This window comes from Leopardus geoffroyi, chromosome C1 (assembly GCF_018350155.1).
Source record: "Leopardus geoffroyi isolate Oge1 chromosome C1, O.geoffroyi_Oge1_pat1.0, whole genome shotgun sequence".
Lineage (NCBI taxonomy): Eukaryota > Metazoa > Chordata > Mammalia > Carnivora > Felidae > Leopardus > Leopardus geoffroyi.
Genome location: NC_059328.1, coordinates 148,191,626 through 148,210,054, shown reverse-complemented (window position 1 = coordinate 148,210,054; position 18,429 = coordinate 148,191,626). Strand labels below are relative to the sequence as shown.

The 18,429-nt window shown below is 36.6% G+C and overlaps 1 protein-coding gene across 5 annotated transcripts in view; it reads left to right on the top strand.

Moving 5' to 3' along the window:
* Positions 1 to 18,429, top strand: part of CCDC148 (coiled-coil domain containing 148) — a 253,766-nt gene that overhangs the window by 64,874 nt on the left and 170,463 nt on the right. For 2 of the 5 annotated variants that reach the window (XM_045479920.1, XM_045479919.1), the window contains exons 1-2: positions 13,685 to 13,790; positions 14,177 to 14,333. Coding sequence is in view for 2 of the 5 variants with exons in the window: in XM_045479917.1 (XP_045335873.1) it covers positions 3,640 to 3,700; positions 5,093 to 5,214; positions 13,687 to 13,790 (287 nt within the window). In the remaining 3 variants the exon portion in view is untranslated. Of the gene's footprint in view, positions 1 to 3,637; positions 3,701 to 5,092; positions 5,215 to 13,684; positions 13,791 to 14,176; positions 14,334 to 18,429 lie in introns of those variants that run through there. The other 3 variants (XM_045479917.1, XM_045479918.1, XM_045479921.1) reach the window with 3 other exon arrangements.

The following is an 18,429-nucleotide window of genomic DNA, read 5'->3' as shown; positions in this document are numbered from 1 at the left end:
GTGTCAATTTTTCAGATTTTTAGGGCTGTGATATAGAGCATCTGCCCTATATTCCTTAAGACCAATGGTATCTGGGTAGCACCCCATACATAAACATATTGACACTTTTGCACAAATGCATGAATGTCCACATTAAATAGAACAAACTTCAGTCTGGGTCAAATTTGCCACCAAATGATTTCAGCTCAGATTGGATTTGGCCACAATAGTGATTATGAAATAAACCTTCATTTTCAGAGATTTTTGTGTTATGAGTATGATTTAGGACTTGAAGTTCTCTGTGATTTTGGTCATTTTTCTGGGCTGCCAACCATCTCATGCTAAAAAGAGAAGTTGGACGAGCTAAATTTTATGCAAACCTTTCAGATTCTGAATCTGAATGTTTATTTAATCCACTGATATAAAAAACACTATAACTAAATCAGTTTTATATTATCTCACTTTAATAATTATTTAGTTCAGAGGTCCTCAACATCCCTGAAAGGTAAGTAGTAAGTAACTATGATTTATATATAAATATTAAAGAATATAGGTCAAGAAGTGTTTTGGATTCATCTTCTGTACAGTTGCAACCAAACTAGATTTCAAGTTCATGAAGGCAGAGTAGTATTTTTTTTTTTTTTTGCAATTTTGATTTCCAGAATGTATTCTTTAAAAAAAAATTTTTTTTAATGTTTATTTACTTTTGAGACAGAGAGAGACAGCATGAGTGGGGGAGGGGCAGAGAGAGAGAGAGGGAGATACAGAATCTGAAGCAGGCTCCAGGCTCTGAGCTGTTAGCACAGAGCCCAATGCGGGCTCAAACCCACACACTGTGAGATCATGACCTGAGCCGAAGTCGGACGCTTAGCCGACCAAGCCACCCAGGCGCCCCCAGAATATATTATAAGTTTCTTATGGTCATAATTAATATTTGAACCATGTAGAAATGGTGAGAAATGTTTGGACTTCATGACTTTTCTCTGAACATCAGGAGGAACAAATTAATCAATGTTAGATCAAAGTAACCTAAAGGGAGTCTGCAAAACCCCACTTTGATTCACAGCCTCTATCTTGCAATCTAAATCCCAAGACAAATGAGTTGTAAATCTGAGGGGGCTGGGCTCCCCACTGAGGAAAACCTAAAGTGAATCAATTAAAGAATTGGCGAGGTCTCTCCAAGATGGGGATAGTCAGCTCAGACGGGTGGGATATTGAGATGAAGACCAGAGGTGAGATGTGGTAGGCAGAGCTCACAGACAGGTTGCTAAGTGCAGCATCCATTTGTTTTGGACACTTACTTTATTTGTGCAGAAAAAAGGAAAAAAAAGATGTACTTGATTATCTTTGGGCATGGAATGCTTTTTAGTTTTCCATGTCTTCTGCAGTCCCTATGATTTTTCACTCTCTCATTGACCCGATGGCTTCTGAGGGCATGTAAATGTGCCATTTCTTCCTGTAGGCTATGCTATTAAGGCAGACTTATAAAAAATGAAAGTTTTTTGTTGGAAGAAAGAGGGTATAGTATGAACTAAGGAATTATTATCGCAGCCCTTCTGGGGGGCTAGAAGACATTGAGCTACTGCCAGCTACCTTTCATTGTTTTTCTCAAATGATATTTATTGAGCATTTACTACCTGTGCTAGATACCAGGAATTCAGGAATTCAATCAGAAGTAAGACGCACACAGGCCACAAGTTTGTGGAGGAGGACAGATATTGAATCAGTAAACATGCAGATGTGAAGACTGATACAAATTATTATGGAAAGGAAGGAATGGGATGAGAGAGAAACAAGGCATCCTCCCTTAGTTAGACGGAGAAGTCTGGTTAAGTCTCTCTGAGAAAGAACAACATGTTGGTGTAGCTGAAGGCTGAGTAGGAACCAACCAGGTAAAAAGAGGGAAAAAAATGTCTGCAAGGTAGAGAGGACAGCAAGTGGGAAGACCTTGAGGCAAAATAAACGTGGTATGTTTGAGAAGTAGAAAGATCAGTGTGGTTGGAATGTGTGGATGAGGTGAGAATGGGGAGATGACCAAAGGCAAGGTCTTGGAGGGCCTTATAAGCCTCTTGAAGAAGTTTGGGCACTATTTTAAAGAGTAAATGGGAAGCCATTGAAGGGATCAGCAGGGTCAGACTAGAGTTTTTAAAGGGGTTGCTCAGGCTGCTGTTTGAAGAATGGACTATAAGGGTACAAAGTGGAACTGCTGCTGCCATCAGGCGGGTGGTGATGGTGGCTTGAGGCAGTACAGGTTGATAGATTGGATGTGCAATACCTTCCCCCCAAAAAGAAGAATCCTAACATAAGTTGTAGGTGTCAGTAGAAACCAGACTATAGAGAGGATTGTCAGTGTTACTGAGGGCTTGAAACAAGGATTCCTTGTAGAAGTTACACACTGGAGTTCATCCCTATATTCCAAAAGCTAGTGGGCAATCACCATGATTCTTGGGAACTTGGCAGTTTCCAAAAGTTATATATGTGTACTACTTTCTCTTCCATTTAGCAAGGTTAGTTTTGCAAAAGCTACTAGATGTGAGTAGTTCAACCTAGCGGATATGGAACAAAATTTGTGAAAAATGGATACTGTTACTTAAGAACCACTTTACTAGTCTGTAGCCCCAGAGGTGCCCTAAAAAAGATGTCAGTTCAGTTCAGTGCTATTGCAGGTTGGGTTCTCAGGAAGGAGACACTGAGGCAGAGCTTAGGGTTCTGTGTATTCATTAGGCATCCAAACCTGTGAAAGGAAGAAGCAGCAGCAGGACTGGGCAGATGAAAAAGTCAGTTTCAATGTAGGTCCGATAAAGTCTGGGTCAACCCTGCCAAAAGCTCTGGATCAATTATTGCCCATCAGGGTGACCCACACTGGGCCCAAACTGGTGGGGCTTTATAGTTCTGCCTTGCTCAGTCATTGGGTACAGGCTGCCCCAGCAACGGTATACCTTTGGACGAGGTGGCTCTCTGAAACTGAGTCTAACCCTGAAGGAAGTGACAGCTGGGCATTAAGTGCTTTCTAGAAATAGACGGCACATCCTAGTGTCTGCTATAAATGCTGATTTGTTTAATGTTACTAATGAGTCATTTGGCTAACTGCTTTATTCTTTAATTTATGTAGCTTCTTTTTCCTAGGAACTCAGGATAAAGCTTACACAATTTTTAAATCACAAAATATCAGTCACTAAGGCAATCCAAGAGAAAGGGATTAAAATGTTGGAGGTTCAAAGGAGAGATCAAGAACAGGAAAAGCATAGAGGGAAAAAACTAATGGAAGGAAGCTTCTCGAGGGTGGAGAAGTAAATTTTAGTTAAATACAAAGAGTTCTGGCACCCAGTCCTGGGCCTTGTTTTAAATTTTTTTTTTTTTCAACGTTTATTTATTTTTGGGACAGAGAGAGACAGAGCATGAACGGGGGAGGGGCAGAGAGAGAGGGAGACACAGAATCGGAAACAGGCTCCAGGCTCTGAGCCATCAGCCCAGAGCCTGACGCGGGGCTCGAACTCCCGGACCGCGAGATCGTGACCTGGCTGAAGTCGGCCGCTTAACCGACTGCGCCACCCAGGCGCCCCCTGGGCCTTGTTTTAAAAAAACAGTATGATTAACCCATCTTTAAAAACATTTGGAAAATAACACTGAAATTTAGCTGTCTTTTTTTATTTGACAGATATGGAGGACATGAATAAAAGAGACCAGCCATTCATGATGATTGAGAAAAATGATAGCCCAGGTATTTTTTTCTACTTCCGTATCTGTTTTACGATTTATGGTGGATGATGCATGATGTAAAGTTGGAATGTTGATTTTCAAAATTTTAATGGAAACCTCATTATTTGGTCATATTAAAGGTTTCTCCAGTTCCTTGCAATGCATGCTTTAATCTTTTTTTTTTTTTAATTTTTTTTAATGTTTATTTATTTTTGAGACAGAGACAGAGCATGAACAGGGGAGGGGCGGAGAGAGAGGGAGACACAGAATCTGAAACGGGCTCCAGGCTCTGAGCTGTCAGCACAGAGCCCGACGCGGGGCTCGAACTCACAGACCGTGAGATCACGACCTGAGCCGAAGTCGGACGCTTAACCAACTGAGCCACCCAGGCGCCCCTTCCAATAGTGATCAGGATAACCATACTTTCTTTTACTGTGCTTGTCCTTAAATCACTTGAAGCCTACTTAAAGTCATGAGATTCATGATATAATTAATTAATCTCAATTACTTTACATTACACAGTTTACTTATTCATATAATTGAGGCAAAAGTGCATTTTTTTTTGTTTGGATTACTCAGATTATTATACTTTATGCTACTTGGCCTATGAATACCTCCTACCTATGTTTTACTTTATCAAAACAGTTAATAATCATACTAAACTAGGACACTTTATGTATTTGGATGGAGATTGGCTGCTTGGTCATTTTATATCATTTTATTCGTATTTGGCCCATTAAAATTTTAGGTTTTGTTTTCAATTTTTTTCAAATTTAATTGAAATTATTTCAATTTTTCTGTTAGAAATGCAGCTATGACTTAAAAAATCTACTTAATTTCATTCATAAGATGAAACTTAAATATTCACCATTGATGCCTAAAACTTTTTCATTTTTTTTAATGTTTATTTATTTTTGAGAGAGACGGAGACAGAGTGTGAGTGGGTTAGGGGCAGAGAGAAAGGGAGACACAGAATCCAAAGCAGACTCCAGGATCTGAGCTGTCAGCATAGAGCCTGACGCGGGGCTTGAACTCATGACCTGAGCCAAAATCAGACAGATGCTTAACCTACTGAGCCACCCAGGTGCCCTGACGCCTAAAACTTTTTAAATAAAAAGAATGGTCATACTTTGTATCTTGGCATTATAATTTTCTAAAATTCTCAATATATTTACTTAAATGGAAATATTCCCTTTATGTTCTTTTAAAAGTAATTTTATGCAAGAAATATACTGGTGATATTTTTAAATTTTCTAGAGATAGAGGTTCAAGTATAATATGAGTGTTGTAATATTATTCTTGTTTTTGCTTAAAAATAATTAAAAATAAGACCAACATGTTACCATAACTATATTTAGACTTCCAATAATATGATACTATTTCTTTGTCATTTTCTTTTTTTGATGAAAAACAGACAATCTGATGTTCCATTTGAAAAATGGAATGAGAAGTACCAAGTATAAACCAGTAGACTATCAACAATTGCATGCATTGACTGAAGCAAAAAAATTAGCTTCTGCCTCTACAGAGCTAAAGGTTAGTTAGAAGTTATGCATGTGTGTATGTGTGTTTTCTAGTTTTGGAAAATTGAATTTCCAGGAAGTAAAGTCATATTTATAATGTAAATGTGAAAATAAATAACATTCTGAATAGTTTTTAGAATCTTCCAACTATTACAGTAGTGAATAGCAACTATCATTTATTGAATGCTCTTGGACAATGTGGTATATAGCTTACATGCATTCCTCATGTAATGTTCATAACAACCCTGAGATATGAATGCAACTTTACTTTTATTTGTTTATTTATTTATAAAAAGTTTATTTATTTATTTTTAAAAAGTTTATTTATTTTGAGAGAGAGAGAGAGAGCATGCATGTGCACATGGGAGAGGGGCAGAGACAGAGAGGGAGAGAGAGAGAATCCCAAGCGGACTCCCAGCTATGAGCCCAATGCAGAGCTCGATCTAACAGACCATGAGATCATCACCTGAGTCGAAATCAAGAGCTGGTTGCTTAACCCACTCAGCTACCCAGCTGCCCCTCTACTTTTAGCTTTCAACAATTTCTAACTTGCTCTGAACAATAAAAATTGCAAATAAGGGACAGCCATGGATTATCATTTAAGGCTCTTTCTGCAACATCATACAAATATGCCCTCAGGTGCCTCTCTTTCCTACAATTTCCTTTTATGCCCTGATCTCAGGAAAGGTGAACCTGGACTAGATTTGAAAGGGGTTTAGGTGCAAGTGATTGTGCATAGTATTTTAGGACCATATATGGTTTAGGATTACTCATGCAGTATATTTCCCTCTTGTGCAAATAATAAAGTACATTATAAACAACATTTTCATTGCTTGGTTGCATTTTAAATAATTTTTTAAAAATCTGATTTGGCAAAGTAACATATAAGTAATTTACAAATTTTTATTTTCATTTAATATTTTTGTGTTTTATTAGTTTTCGATGGCTTTTTATGGTTAATACCTTTTTCTTTTTCTTTTTTTTCAGTTTTTATTTAAATTTTAGTTAGTTCATGGTTAATACCTTTTTTAAGATGTTTTTAAAATATTTTTATTATTTATTTTTGAGAGAGAGAGAGACAGAGACAGAGACAGAGCATGGGTGGGGGAGGGGCAGAGAGAGAGGGAGACTCAGGATCTAAAATAGGTTCCAGACTCTGAACTGTCAGATTAGAGCCCGACATGGGGTCAAACCCACGAACCATGAGATCATGACTTGAGCTGAAGTTGGACGCTCAACGGACTGAGCCACCCAGGTGCCCAATATCTTTTGGGCAAATATTATGATTCCAAAACACATTTCATACCTATTCTATTTTTTTTTTTAATTTTTTTTTTTCAACGTTTATTTATTTTTGGGACAGAGAGAGACAGAGCATGAACAGGGGAGGGGCAGAGAGAGAGGGAGACACAGAATCGGAAACGGGCTCCAGGCTCTGAGCCATCAGCCCAGAGCCCGACGCCGGGCTCGAACTCACGGACCGCGAGATCGTGACCTGGCTGAAGTCGGACGCTTAACCGACTGTGCCACCCAGGCGCCCCGTTTCATACCTATTCTAAAGAAATTACCATATATCCATGAGCTATATCCCCTCAAGTAAGGGAACCTCTCAAATACAACATTATTTGTTCAGTTCAGATATAACTTTAAAATAATTTGATATTATTGATGTTATCAGGATAGTGAAAGAAATTTTATGGAAAAATCACTTATATAACTATCATCCTAATAGAACTATTTCATATTTCTGACTTATATTCTGATCCATTGTATTTATATCACATATACACTACATACATGTATAGAGACATAAACATATACATACACTTTTTATTTTCTCCCATGATAAACATAAACATGAAATCCTGTATACTTTCCCCCTAACACTTTGCCACATAATCTTTATAATATTTAATTACTCCAGTAAATAAATATTTATTATGTGGCTCAACGATACAATAATGAGCAAAATACATCCCTACCCTCATGGAATGTACTGTGTGTGGGAGAGGAGGAGGAGGAAAGTCAGTGTTTATCAAATAATAAAAACATGCTGTCTGGTGTGTACTAATAGGACTTGATCCTAGTTGAGTGGGAAGGCTTTTTTTGAGGCAATGACATTGGAAATGGGATTTCAAGGTCAATAAAAATGAAGTAAAAACAAGAGTGATGAGTACTTCAAATAGAAAAAGATGCATGCCTTATCCTGATTTTTGGATATTGGGATTGTATCCAGTTTTATGATATTGGAAATCATGCTTTGGTAATTACATATCTTCATGCAGAGACACCTTTCACATTTTAGAATCCTCTACCCCCATAGGATAAATTCCCATGATTGGCATGTTTGGGCTAAAAACTATGAATTTTATTTTTACAAAAAGTTCTTTCCCGGGGCGCCTGGGTGGCGCAGTCGGTTAAGCGTCCGGCTTCAGCCAGGTCACGATCTCTCGGTCCGTGAGTTCGAGCCCCGCGTCGGGCTCTGGGCTGATGGCTCAGAGCCTGGAGCCTGTTTCCGATTCTGTGTCTCCCTCTCTCTCTGCCCCTCCCCCGTTCATGCTCTGTCTCTCTCTGTCCCAAAAATAAATAAACGTTGAAAAAAAAAAATTAAAAAAAAAAAAAGTTCTTTCCCAAGGTATTGTTCTAATAAAGATACCACCACAGACACTTCTCTACACTCTTATCAGTACTGGAATATGTACATATATATTCATATAGATACACATACATTTTAAATATTATCTATGTATCTATTTGTCCACCAATCCATGCTTCTATGCATCCATCCATCATTTACCAATTTTTTTTTCTGGCTGAATGTGGAATGGTTGAATGTCAAAATCAGTGTTTGTTCAAAGTGAATTTCTCTTTGATGATAGAATCACTATCAAAGAATAAACATATTTTAAAATTTTAATTTTTAATGTGGTTTTCAAGTTTTGATATTAAGTTCAAGGGCAGTAATTTCTCAGCCCTGTCAGCTGCTAGATTGCTTCTCTGGTTACTGTGCTACATATTTGTGAGATTAAACAAATGATCACGTTCAACTGACATTTTAAATAACATCAATAACCTTGTTGTTTGTAGAATGTAATTCAGGAAGAAGCTTTTTAGTTACATATTTTCTAGGAATAACTGTACCTGGGATTTATTACTTGGCAAATCTCAAAAAATCCCTTGTCTTCAACTACTGAAAGTGGTTCACAGTGTGTAGCAATCATTTTGATAAGCTTTTTGCTTCAATTTTTAGTTTCCATAGATTCATAATGATAAGGAATTGTCCTGTTAAGGCATTTTTATAATATCTGTTGTTTTGAATTCCAGTTAGTGAGAACAAAATGTGTCTTAGATACCTCGTCATTTTCGAATACTTTCTTCTTTCCTTTTACGGTTTTTATTTTTTAGTATAGCTGGATTAAGAAAGATGTATTGGGAATGTTGTTTTACATGATTTTTGGTCTTACCTTTTCATTTAATTTAGAAGATAGCAAGTTGACATTTTGCTTTTAATGGACTCTTCTAAAATGTGAACAATTTCCAAATAGGACTTTTCTTTAAAAGACTCGTGGCTTAAATGGAATTAGATAACTGGAAATGAAAAATAATTCTTAAAGTTTATTTTGTTTAATGTTTTGAATGCTAAGATATATACCAATCAGTCTACACCAACTAGGATTGTGATAATAATGTCATCTCTATTATTCTTTCTTGTATTGGTATTTACATTTTTGTAAAATATGCATTGGCTCAAGAAGAATACTTCTTCCTAATATTACATAGTTAACACATTCTCTCAATATTTGTATTAAATATCAGTTTATTTCCTACTTCTTTTACTAATTAAATGTGTTTTTTCCTTGCACATGAGATTAGCAGCTTTAACAATCATTGTTAATTATTACAGCACTATACTCTGGCAATATTAAATGTAAACATACTTAAATTGAATGATAGAATGTTAACATTTAGAGCACATAAGGAGGTTTTTGCTTCAAGTTATATCTAGAATACTTAGTTATACTTGAAAATAAATTAACAATTTCTTTTTTTTAATTTTTTAATGTTTATTTATTTTTGAGAGAGAGAGAGAGAGAGAGAGAGAGAGAGAGAGAGAGAGACAGAGCAGGAGCAGGGGAGGGGTAGAGAGAGAGGGAGACACAGAATCTGAAGCAGGCTCTAGCTCTGAGCTGTCAGCACAGAGCCCGACTCAGGGCTCAAATTCACGAACCATGGACGCTGAACTGACTGAGCCACCCAGGCACCCCAACAATAATTTCTTGTAATAATTATTGTTAATTAACAGTAAATTCAGAAGACCTGCCTGGTTTCTGTTACTGGTATTATACTGATCAGATGTGATAGTCCCTATAAAATCCCTGTCGTTGATCACGCACAAATTTTGGCCTGCCAGATAAGACACTGATATGGACATTGAGTGATCTAGCTTTCACAGGCTGAGATTGAGTCTGAAGCCAAATAGTAGAGTTGGCCTGGAAACAGAGACCAATTTTAGGTACATTGTATGTTAACTATTCATTTCTAGTTTAGGTAAGTATAAAAGGGATCTTTATTATTATTTTTATTTGAATTGCTTTGCTTAGCAAGAATGAATATTTCTTCTTGTTCAACTAAGTATCTATCTACTAAATTTTTAAGAGAACATTATGAGAAGTTGTGATCATATGCAAAATTAGAGTGAATGATATCATTATCTCTATGTAATTTATCTAGCTTCAACTATAATCAACTGTTGCCTATTGTTTTCTCTATACTGCCTACCATAACTTTCCCCTGTGCCAGGTTATTTTGAAACAAATCTCAGGCATCATAACATTTAACCACAATTATTTCAGTATGTATCTCTAAAAGATTAGGGCTACAAAACACCACCCCAAACCCTAAAATACCATTATCATTAAAATATTAATAATTTCTTAATTTCAAATATCCAGTGTTAAATTTCCCTGATTGTCTTCAATTTTCTTCTTAAAGTTTGTTTAAATCAGCATCTAAGTAAGATCCATATATTATAATTGATTTTTATTTTTTAGATATCCTCCTCTATCCTCCTGTGTTTTTGTAATTTATTTTTTGAAGAAATTGTATTTCTTACAGTCTGGATTTTGCTGATTACATCCTGGTGGTGTCATTTAACATGTGTTTCTGTCTCATGTATTTCCAGTGAACTGGTGGTTATATCTGGAAACTTGATCAGATTCAGGTTCAATTTATTTTGGCAGGAACACTTATTGATGGAGTTTTTGTGCTACATTCTTTTTCTATCACAAATAGTGCTTCAGTGAATAGTTTTGTTCATTTATCTTCTTACATAGTTTTACCAATATAGTTCTCAGATTGATTTCTATGAATAAGGTTAGGTCTAGGTCAAAGGGCAAATCTGTAAGAAATTTTGCCCCACCTCCAGATTCCCTTCTGTGGGGGGCTGCATCATTTTACATTTCCACTAGCAACATAGGAAAGAGCATGTTTCCCTATGGCCTCACAGAGTGTTTTGTGAAACATCTGAGGTTTTGTTAACCTGCTAGATGAGAAATTTCATTTCAGTGTAGTTGGGTTTTCTCTTTTTATTTTTGTTAATAGCTCTTTATACATTTAACTGTTCTTTTATCTTTATTGAGATATAACTCACATATACTAAAGTGTACATACCTCACCTATAATAAAGTGCACAACTCTTAAGTGTACACCTTGATGAATTTTGACAAATGTATACACATATGTAACCAACACTTCAGTTGCCCACTAGCTATTGTTGCATATATCTAAAGATAGTTCATTTGACCCGAAGGGCTATCATGGTATCTCAAGGTGCCTACCTAGAGTCTTATTATTATCTTGGATCATCACAATAAACCACATAGGAAACCTCTAGTTTCAGATTCCTTGATGAATTTATTATTTTTGCTATTTTTAATTCATCAACATTCCATATAAGTCATCATCCACCTTAAATATTGATTTCGTATGGCTTATTGCCCAGAAAAATGAATTGGAATCTCCTAGAAATCTATTGATAGAGATCCAACTTTAAATCTTTTTGTTCTTTTAAGACTTTATTTTTCTTCACTTTTGGCCTGAGGATAGAAGTGGAGTCAATGAGTGAACTTACAAAAAATCAAGATGTCTTTAAAATATTGGAAGTGTCTAGTGAAAAATAGTAGCTTTATTTTGACTTTTATAGTCCACTTAATTGGTCTTTCTCTGGGCTCAAAGACAGCATTGATTTTTTTAAGCCATAAAAACGTGTCCACATCTTTCACCAATGTGTTTTAATTTTTTTGTACGACATGGACCAAATATGTCAAAGAAATCTAATTTTAAAAGTTGTGTCTGCTGCAACAAACTTTAGAGGCTGTAGGTGGCAAACAGTTGCAATGAGTTTTAAGCATTCTTAAAGCAAACACTAGAGCATCAGATTTTAGAAACATTATGTATTTTTATGTTTTCAGTAGGTAGAATGAGGATTGCTGAATGTTTTTCTGCAGTGTCCTGTTCTTATTTAAATATACTTTTCTCCTAAATTTCATAATTGTAGCCCTCTTAAGACCCCCTGAGGAAAAGATTTGACTTTGACTCCATGTTTTTGTTTTCTTACACCCCTAATTTTGAATCAGTAACCAGAACAGTGGAAGGATAAACTCAAGGTTGAAGTAATCAGTGAATGGCAGCTAGAAATAGCATGCATTCTGAAGAGTCTTTTTAGGATTTGTCTTCTGAAGTTTTTATATCTTCAGCATTGAAGATGTATCTGTTAAGGCTTTCAGGATACTAAGTATTCTAGTAGCAGAGAAAATATAAAATATGCATGTTTCATCAAATTTTTGATTTGAGAATAGCACTTTCATAGACATTTAGAAGTACTAATACGGAATACGTGAATTCACTGTACACGTAAGTATCAGTCAGCATCCAACCAGGAAACAGACACTGAAGACTAAGAGAGGACAGGTCTTTAATACAGGAAATTGTTACACAGGTGTAGAGCTGAGAAGCCAAACAGGATACCATGAAGCAATGTAGAGGTTAACAACAGAAGGCGCTCCCATGCCTAGGTCAGAGGGACATTAGACAAAGCAAGGCTGTACCACATTCCATCTGCTGAATTTACTCAGAAGTTGTTGGAACTGTATTAGAACTGTCAAGAAAAGTCAGAGCAATGGAGAAGATGCAGATGCTCCTGGAGATGATTGTGATACTAGAGAAGGCAGGCGGAGTAATCCTTTGGCTTCTCCTTTCCCCCCTCCCTTCAGGATCCTACTACTAGTGTCTCCCTTGGCTGAACCCAGCTGCCAGTTAGCTAGTCGGGGTGTCTGGGAAACAGGCTGCTCTGTGATATGGAGCAGATCAGGGAGATGGCCAACAATGGACGTTAAGGCAAACAGATCCAGGCCTGATACAATTTGTCAACAAACTCCAAAGTACTAATTATGTGCTACATTTTTGAAAAGCCATACAATCTGGGGAAAATTTAAATTTAGTAAAAAATGTGGGTTTCAATGCTACATGAGTTTTCAGTATTTCTTTGTCAACTTCTGTACCTTCAAATAAATACTTACCTAAATTTTTAAAAGTATTTTGCTAACATTTAAAAAACTTTATTTATGAAGGCATGGAGTTGAAAGATTAAAATTACATGTTCAAGGTCCTATTTCTAGTAGGTGCTGAAGCTGAGACAAAAGCCAGGCCTCCTAACAACTTATCCAATGACTTTTCCCCATCCTATGCTGAAGGATCATGTAAAAGCCAATGTGAACACTAAGGTTCTATGTGATTCTGACATTTATGAGCTTTAGGATCTTGGCCACGTTTTTTAACCTCTCTGAACTTCAGTCCTCATGTGTCAGTGGGAATAGTGATGCCCATAGTGCCTGGCAGGGAAGATGTATCAAAAAGATGAGAAAATATATGGAAAGCTACTGAAAAATTTTCTGAGACTACATGAATTAAGGTGTTATTTGTTGTATGTATGGAAAATATAATTACCTATCTTTTCATAGACACTTTAAAAACATTTTTTTTAATTTTTTTTTTCAACGTTTATTTATTTTTGGGACAGAGAGAGACAGAGCATGAACGGGGGAGGGGCAGAGAGAGAGGGAGACACAGAATCGGAAACGGGCTCCGGGCTCTGAGCCGTCAGCCCAGAGCCTGACGCGGGGCTCGAACTCACGGACCGCGAGATCGTGACCTGGGTGAAGTTGGATGCTTAACCGACTGCGCCACCCAGGTGCCCCTAAAAACAATTTTTAAATTGGCCAGTATTCCAAACCAGTTTCTCTTTCATCTCCCTGGTTTTTGTTTAATGAATTATTTATTTTAAGGTGGACTCTGTATCAGAAGTTGCACTAATAGGACTGAACAGAGATAAATATGTAACTTAGAAATTACAAATTAAACAATTTCATTGTGGAAAACACATTCAGAAAACATTGGAATTGCTCCTCTTTTGTTCCTCTAAATCTAGATCCGAAAAGCAGTGCAGACTTCAAAAGCATCTAAAGAGCAGACACTAATAAAACAACACAAGCAAGTGTGGTGGCAGGAACACCAAAGGCTAAATGACGTCAGGTAAGAATCGAGGGAAATCTCTATAAGAACATTTAAGACTTGCTAAGAGTTGTACTTACTTAGACGTTCTATAACGTTCCGTGTTAATGAAGCCATTAAACTAAAAATATAAAGTTATGCTTTGTGAGTCAAATTAAAATTCTTTCATTTCCTCAATTTAATTTGGAATCCAGCAAATATGTTAATATGGCTTTTGCTTTGCTTTGGAAGACAAGATAATCTTCTATATCTGCTGATCACTTAACTCTTCTACACTCCCTTTCATACTTGTAATTACTCATTTTACTCTTAACCTTTTGAATTATAATGTCTTATTTACATGTTTGCTTTCCCTATGAAGGGGCAAACAGGGCAAACATACCATCAGCTTCATCTTTTCCTTGTAGGATTTGGAGGAGATCTTTGACTGCTTTCAATGAATGAATGAATGAATGAATGAACTCAGGGATTCAAGTTGTTGACTGATTTCTAGATGTAACTGCATTATGACTAAGTCAATTTGCATTTTTGACTTTTGTCATTATTTCCAGCTCTCATTTCAAGGTGAAGTAACAAAATAATGATTCTATACTTGTTCTTAATTGTAATCTTTGAAAAATAAATTTCTTTTCAAAGGGCAGGGCAAAAGGAGAAGGCAGATGTGTTTTCCCTCCATTTGAGGCAATATATTAGTTTTAAGGTATACTTTAAAAATGTATATTTTGGGGCGCCTGGGTGGCGCAGTCGGTTAAGCGTCCGACTTCAGCCAGGTCACGATCTCGCGGTCCGTGAGTTCGAGCCCCGCGTCGGGCTCTGGGCTGATGGCTCAGAGCCTGGAGCCTGTTTCCGATTCTGTGTCTCCCTCTCTCTCTGCCCCTCCCCCGTTCATGCTCTGTCTCTCTCTGTCCCAAAAATAAATAAACGTTGAAAAAAAAAAAATTAAAAAAAAAAAATAAAAATGTATATTTTAATCAGATATTGTATATCACAATAGATTATTTTTGTAGTTTACTCAAATTCAAATTTCTAAAGGTCATTAACTTTACTTTTTTTTTTTACCTGTTAGAAATATTAATTAGAATAGAACTGAATTGGCAAATGGTTTTTGAGCAAATTGACATTTTTAGCCCTATCAAGTCTTTCAATTCACCATTTATTTTAGTCTATTTAGTGTCTTTCAATAGAGATCTTGCATATCTTTTGTAGGTTTATTTCTAAATACTTTATTTTTATGCTATTGTAAAAAGATATTTATTTATTTATTTATTTATTTATTTATTTATTTATTTAACATCCAAGTTAGTTAGCATACAGTGCAACAATGATTTCAGGAGTAGATTCCTTAATGCCCCTTATTCATTTAGCCCATCTCCCCTCCCACAACCCTTCCAGTAACCCTCTGTTTGTTCTCCATATTTAAGAGTCTCTTATGTTTTGTTTACCCCCCTGTTTTTATATTATTTTTGCTTCCCTTCTCTTGTATTCATCTGTTTTGATCTTAAATGCCTCATATGAGTGAAGTCATATGATATTTGTCTTTCTCTGACTGACTAATTTCGCTTAGCATAATACCCTTCAGTTCCATCCACATAGTTGCAAATGGCAAGATTTCATTGTTTTTGATTGCTGAGTAATACTCCATTGTGTATATATACCACATCTTCTTTATCCATTCATCCATCACTGGACATTTGGGCTCTTTCCATACTTTGGCTATTGTCAATAGTACTGCTATAAACATTGGGGTACATGTGCCCCTTTGAAACAGCATACCTGTATGCCTTGGATAAATACCTACTAGTGCAATCGCTGGGTCATAGGGTAGTTCTATTTTTAGTTTTTTGAGGAACCTTCATATTGTTTTCCAGAGTGGCTTCACCAATTTTCATTCCCACCAGCAGTGCAAAAGAGATCCTCTTTCTCCACATCCTCACCAACGTCTGTTGTTGCCTGAGTTGTTAATGTTAGCCATTCTGAAAGGTGTGAGGTGGTATCTCATTGTAGTTTTGACTTGTATTTCCCTGATGATGAGTCATGTTGAGCATTTTTTCATGTGTAGGTTGGCCATCTGGATGTCTTCTTCGGAGAAGTGTCTATTCTTGTCTTTTGCCCATTTCTTCCCTGGATTATTTGTTTTTTTGGGTGTTGAGTTTGATAAGTTCTTTATAGATTTTGGATACTAACCCTTTATCTGATATGTGATTTGCCAATATCTTCTCCCATTCTGTCGGTTGCCTTCTGTCGGTGATTGTTTCCTTCTCTGTGCAGAAGCTTTTTATTTTGATGAGGTCCCAATAGTTCATTTTTGCTTTTGTTTCCCTTGCCTCCAGAGACGTGTTGAGTAAGAAGTTTCTATGGCCGAGGTCAAAGAGGTTTTTCCTGCTTCTCCTTGAGGATTTTGATGGCTTCCTGTCTTTGGTTTAGGTCTTTCACCCATTTTGAGTTTATTTTTGTGTATGGTGTAAGAAAGTGGTCCAGGTTCATTCTTCTGCATGTTGCTGTCCAGTTTTCCCAGCACCACTTGCTGAAGAGACTGTCTTTATTCCACTGGATATTCTTTCCTGCTTTGCGAAAGATTAGTTGGCCATATGTTTGTGGGTCCATTTCTGGGTTCTCTATTCTGTTCCATTGATCTGAGAGTCTGCTCTTGTGCCAGTACCATACTGTCTTGATAATTACAGCTTTGTTATACAGCTTGGAGTCCAGGAGTGTGATGCCAACAGCTTTGGTTTTATTTTTCAAGCTTGCTTTGGCTATTTGGGGTCTTTTCTGGTTCCATACAAATTTTAGGATTGTTTGTTGTAGCTCTGTGAAGAATGCTGTTGTTATTTTGATAGGGATTGCATTGAATATGTAGATTACTTTGGGTAGTATTGATATTTTAACAATGTTTGCTCTTCCAATCCAGGAGAATGGAATATTTTTTTCATTTTTTTCAATTTCTTTCATAAGCTTTCTATAGTTTTCAGTGTATAGTTTTTTCACCTCTTTGTTTAGGTTGATTCCTAGCTATTTTATGGCTTTTGGTGCAATTGTAAATGAGATCGATTCCTTGATTTCTCTTTCTGTTGCTTCATTGTTGGTGTATGAGAATGCAACCAATTTCTGTGCATTGATTTTATATACTGCAACTTTGTTGAATTCATGGATCAGTTCTAGCAGTTTTGGTGGAATCTTTGGGTTTTCCATATAGAATATCATGTCATCTGCAAAGAGTGAAATTTGACTTCTTCCTGGCTGATTTGGATGCCTTTTATTCCTTTGTGTTGTCTAATTGCTGAGGCTAAGACTTCCAATACTATGTTGAATAACAGTGGCAAGAGTGGACATCCCCCCTGTCTTGTTCCTGACCTTAGGGGGAAAGTTCTCAGTTTTTCCCCATTGAGGATGATATTAGCAGTGGATCTTTTATATATGGCTTTTATGATTTTGAGGTATGATTCTTCTATCCCTACTTTCTTGAGGGTTGTTATCAAGAAAGGATGCTGTATTTTGTCAAATGCTTTCTCTGCATCTATTGAGAGGATCATGTGGTTCTTGTCATTTCTTTTATTGATGTGATGTATAACATGGATTGTTTTGTGGATATTGAACCAGTCCTGCATCCTAGGCATAAATCCCACTTGGTCATGGTGAATAATTTTTTTAATGTATTGTTGGATCTGGTTGGCTAGTATCTTGTTGAGGATTTTTGCATCCATGTTCATCAGGAAAATTGGGCTATGCTTCCTTTTTAGTAGGGTCTTTGTCTGGTTTTGGAATCAAGATAATGCTGGCTTCATGGAAAGAGTTTGGAAGTTTTCTTTCCATTTCTGTTTTTTGGAACAGCTTCAAGAGAATAGGTGTTAACTTTTCTCTAGCTGTTTGGTAGAATTCCCCTGTAAAGCAATCTGGCCCTGGACTTTTGTTGTTTGGGAGATTTTTCATTACTAATTCAATTTCTTTACTGGCTATAGATCTGTTCAAATTTTTTATTTCTTCCTGTTTCAGTTTTGGTAGTTTACATGTTTCTAGGAATTTTTCCATTTCTTCCAGATTGCCCATTTTATTGGCATATAATTGCTCATAACATTCTCTTATTATTGTTTGTATTTCTGCAGTGTTGATTGTGATCTCTTCTCTTTCATTCTTTTTCTTTTTAATGTTTATTTATTTTCGAGAGAGAGACAGAGTGCAAGTCAGGGAGGGGCAGGTAGAGAAGGAGACACAGAATCTGAAGCAGGCTCCAGGCTCTGAGCTGTCAGCACAGAAGCTGATGTGGGACTCGAACCCACAAACTGTGAGATCATGACCTGAGCTGAAGTCGGACACAACCCACTGAGCCACCCAGGCGCCCCTCTCCTCTTTCTTTCTTGATTTTATATATTTGGGTCCTTGCCTTTTTCTTTTTGATCACACTGGCTAGGGGTTTATCAATTTTGTTAATTCTTTCAGAGAAACAGCTCCTGGTTTCATTGATCTGTTCTACTGTTTTTTTGGTTTCGATAGCACTGATTTATGCTCTAATCTTTATTATTTCCTGTCTTCTGCTGGTTTTGGGTTTTATTTGATTTTCTTTTTCCAGCTCATTGAGATGTAAGGTTAAGTTGTATATCTGAGAACGTTCTTCCTTCTTTAGGAAGGCCTGGATTACTATATACTTCCCTCTTATGACCACCTT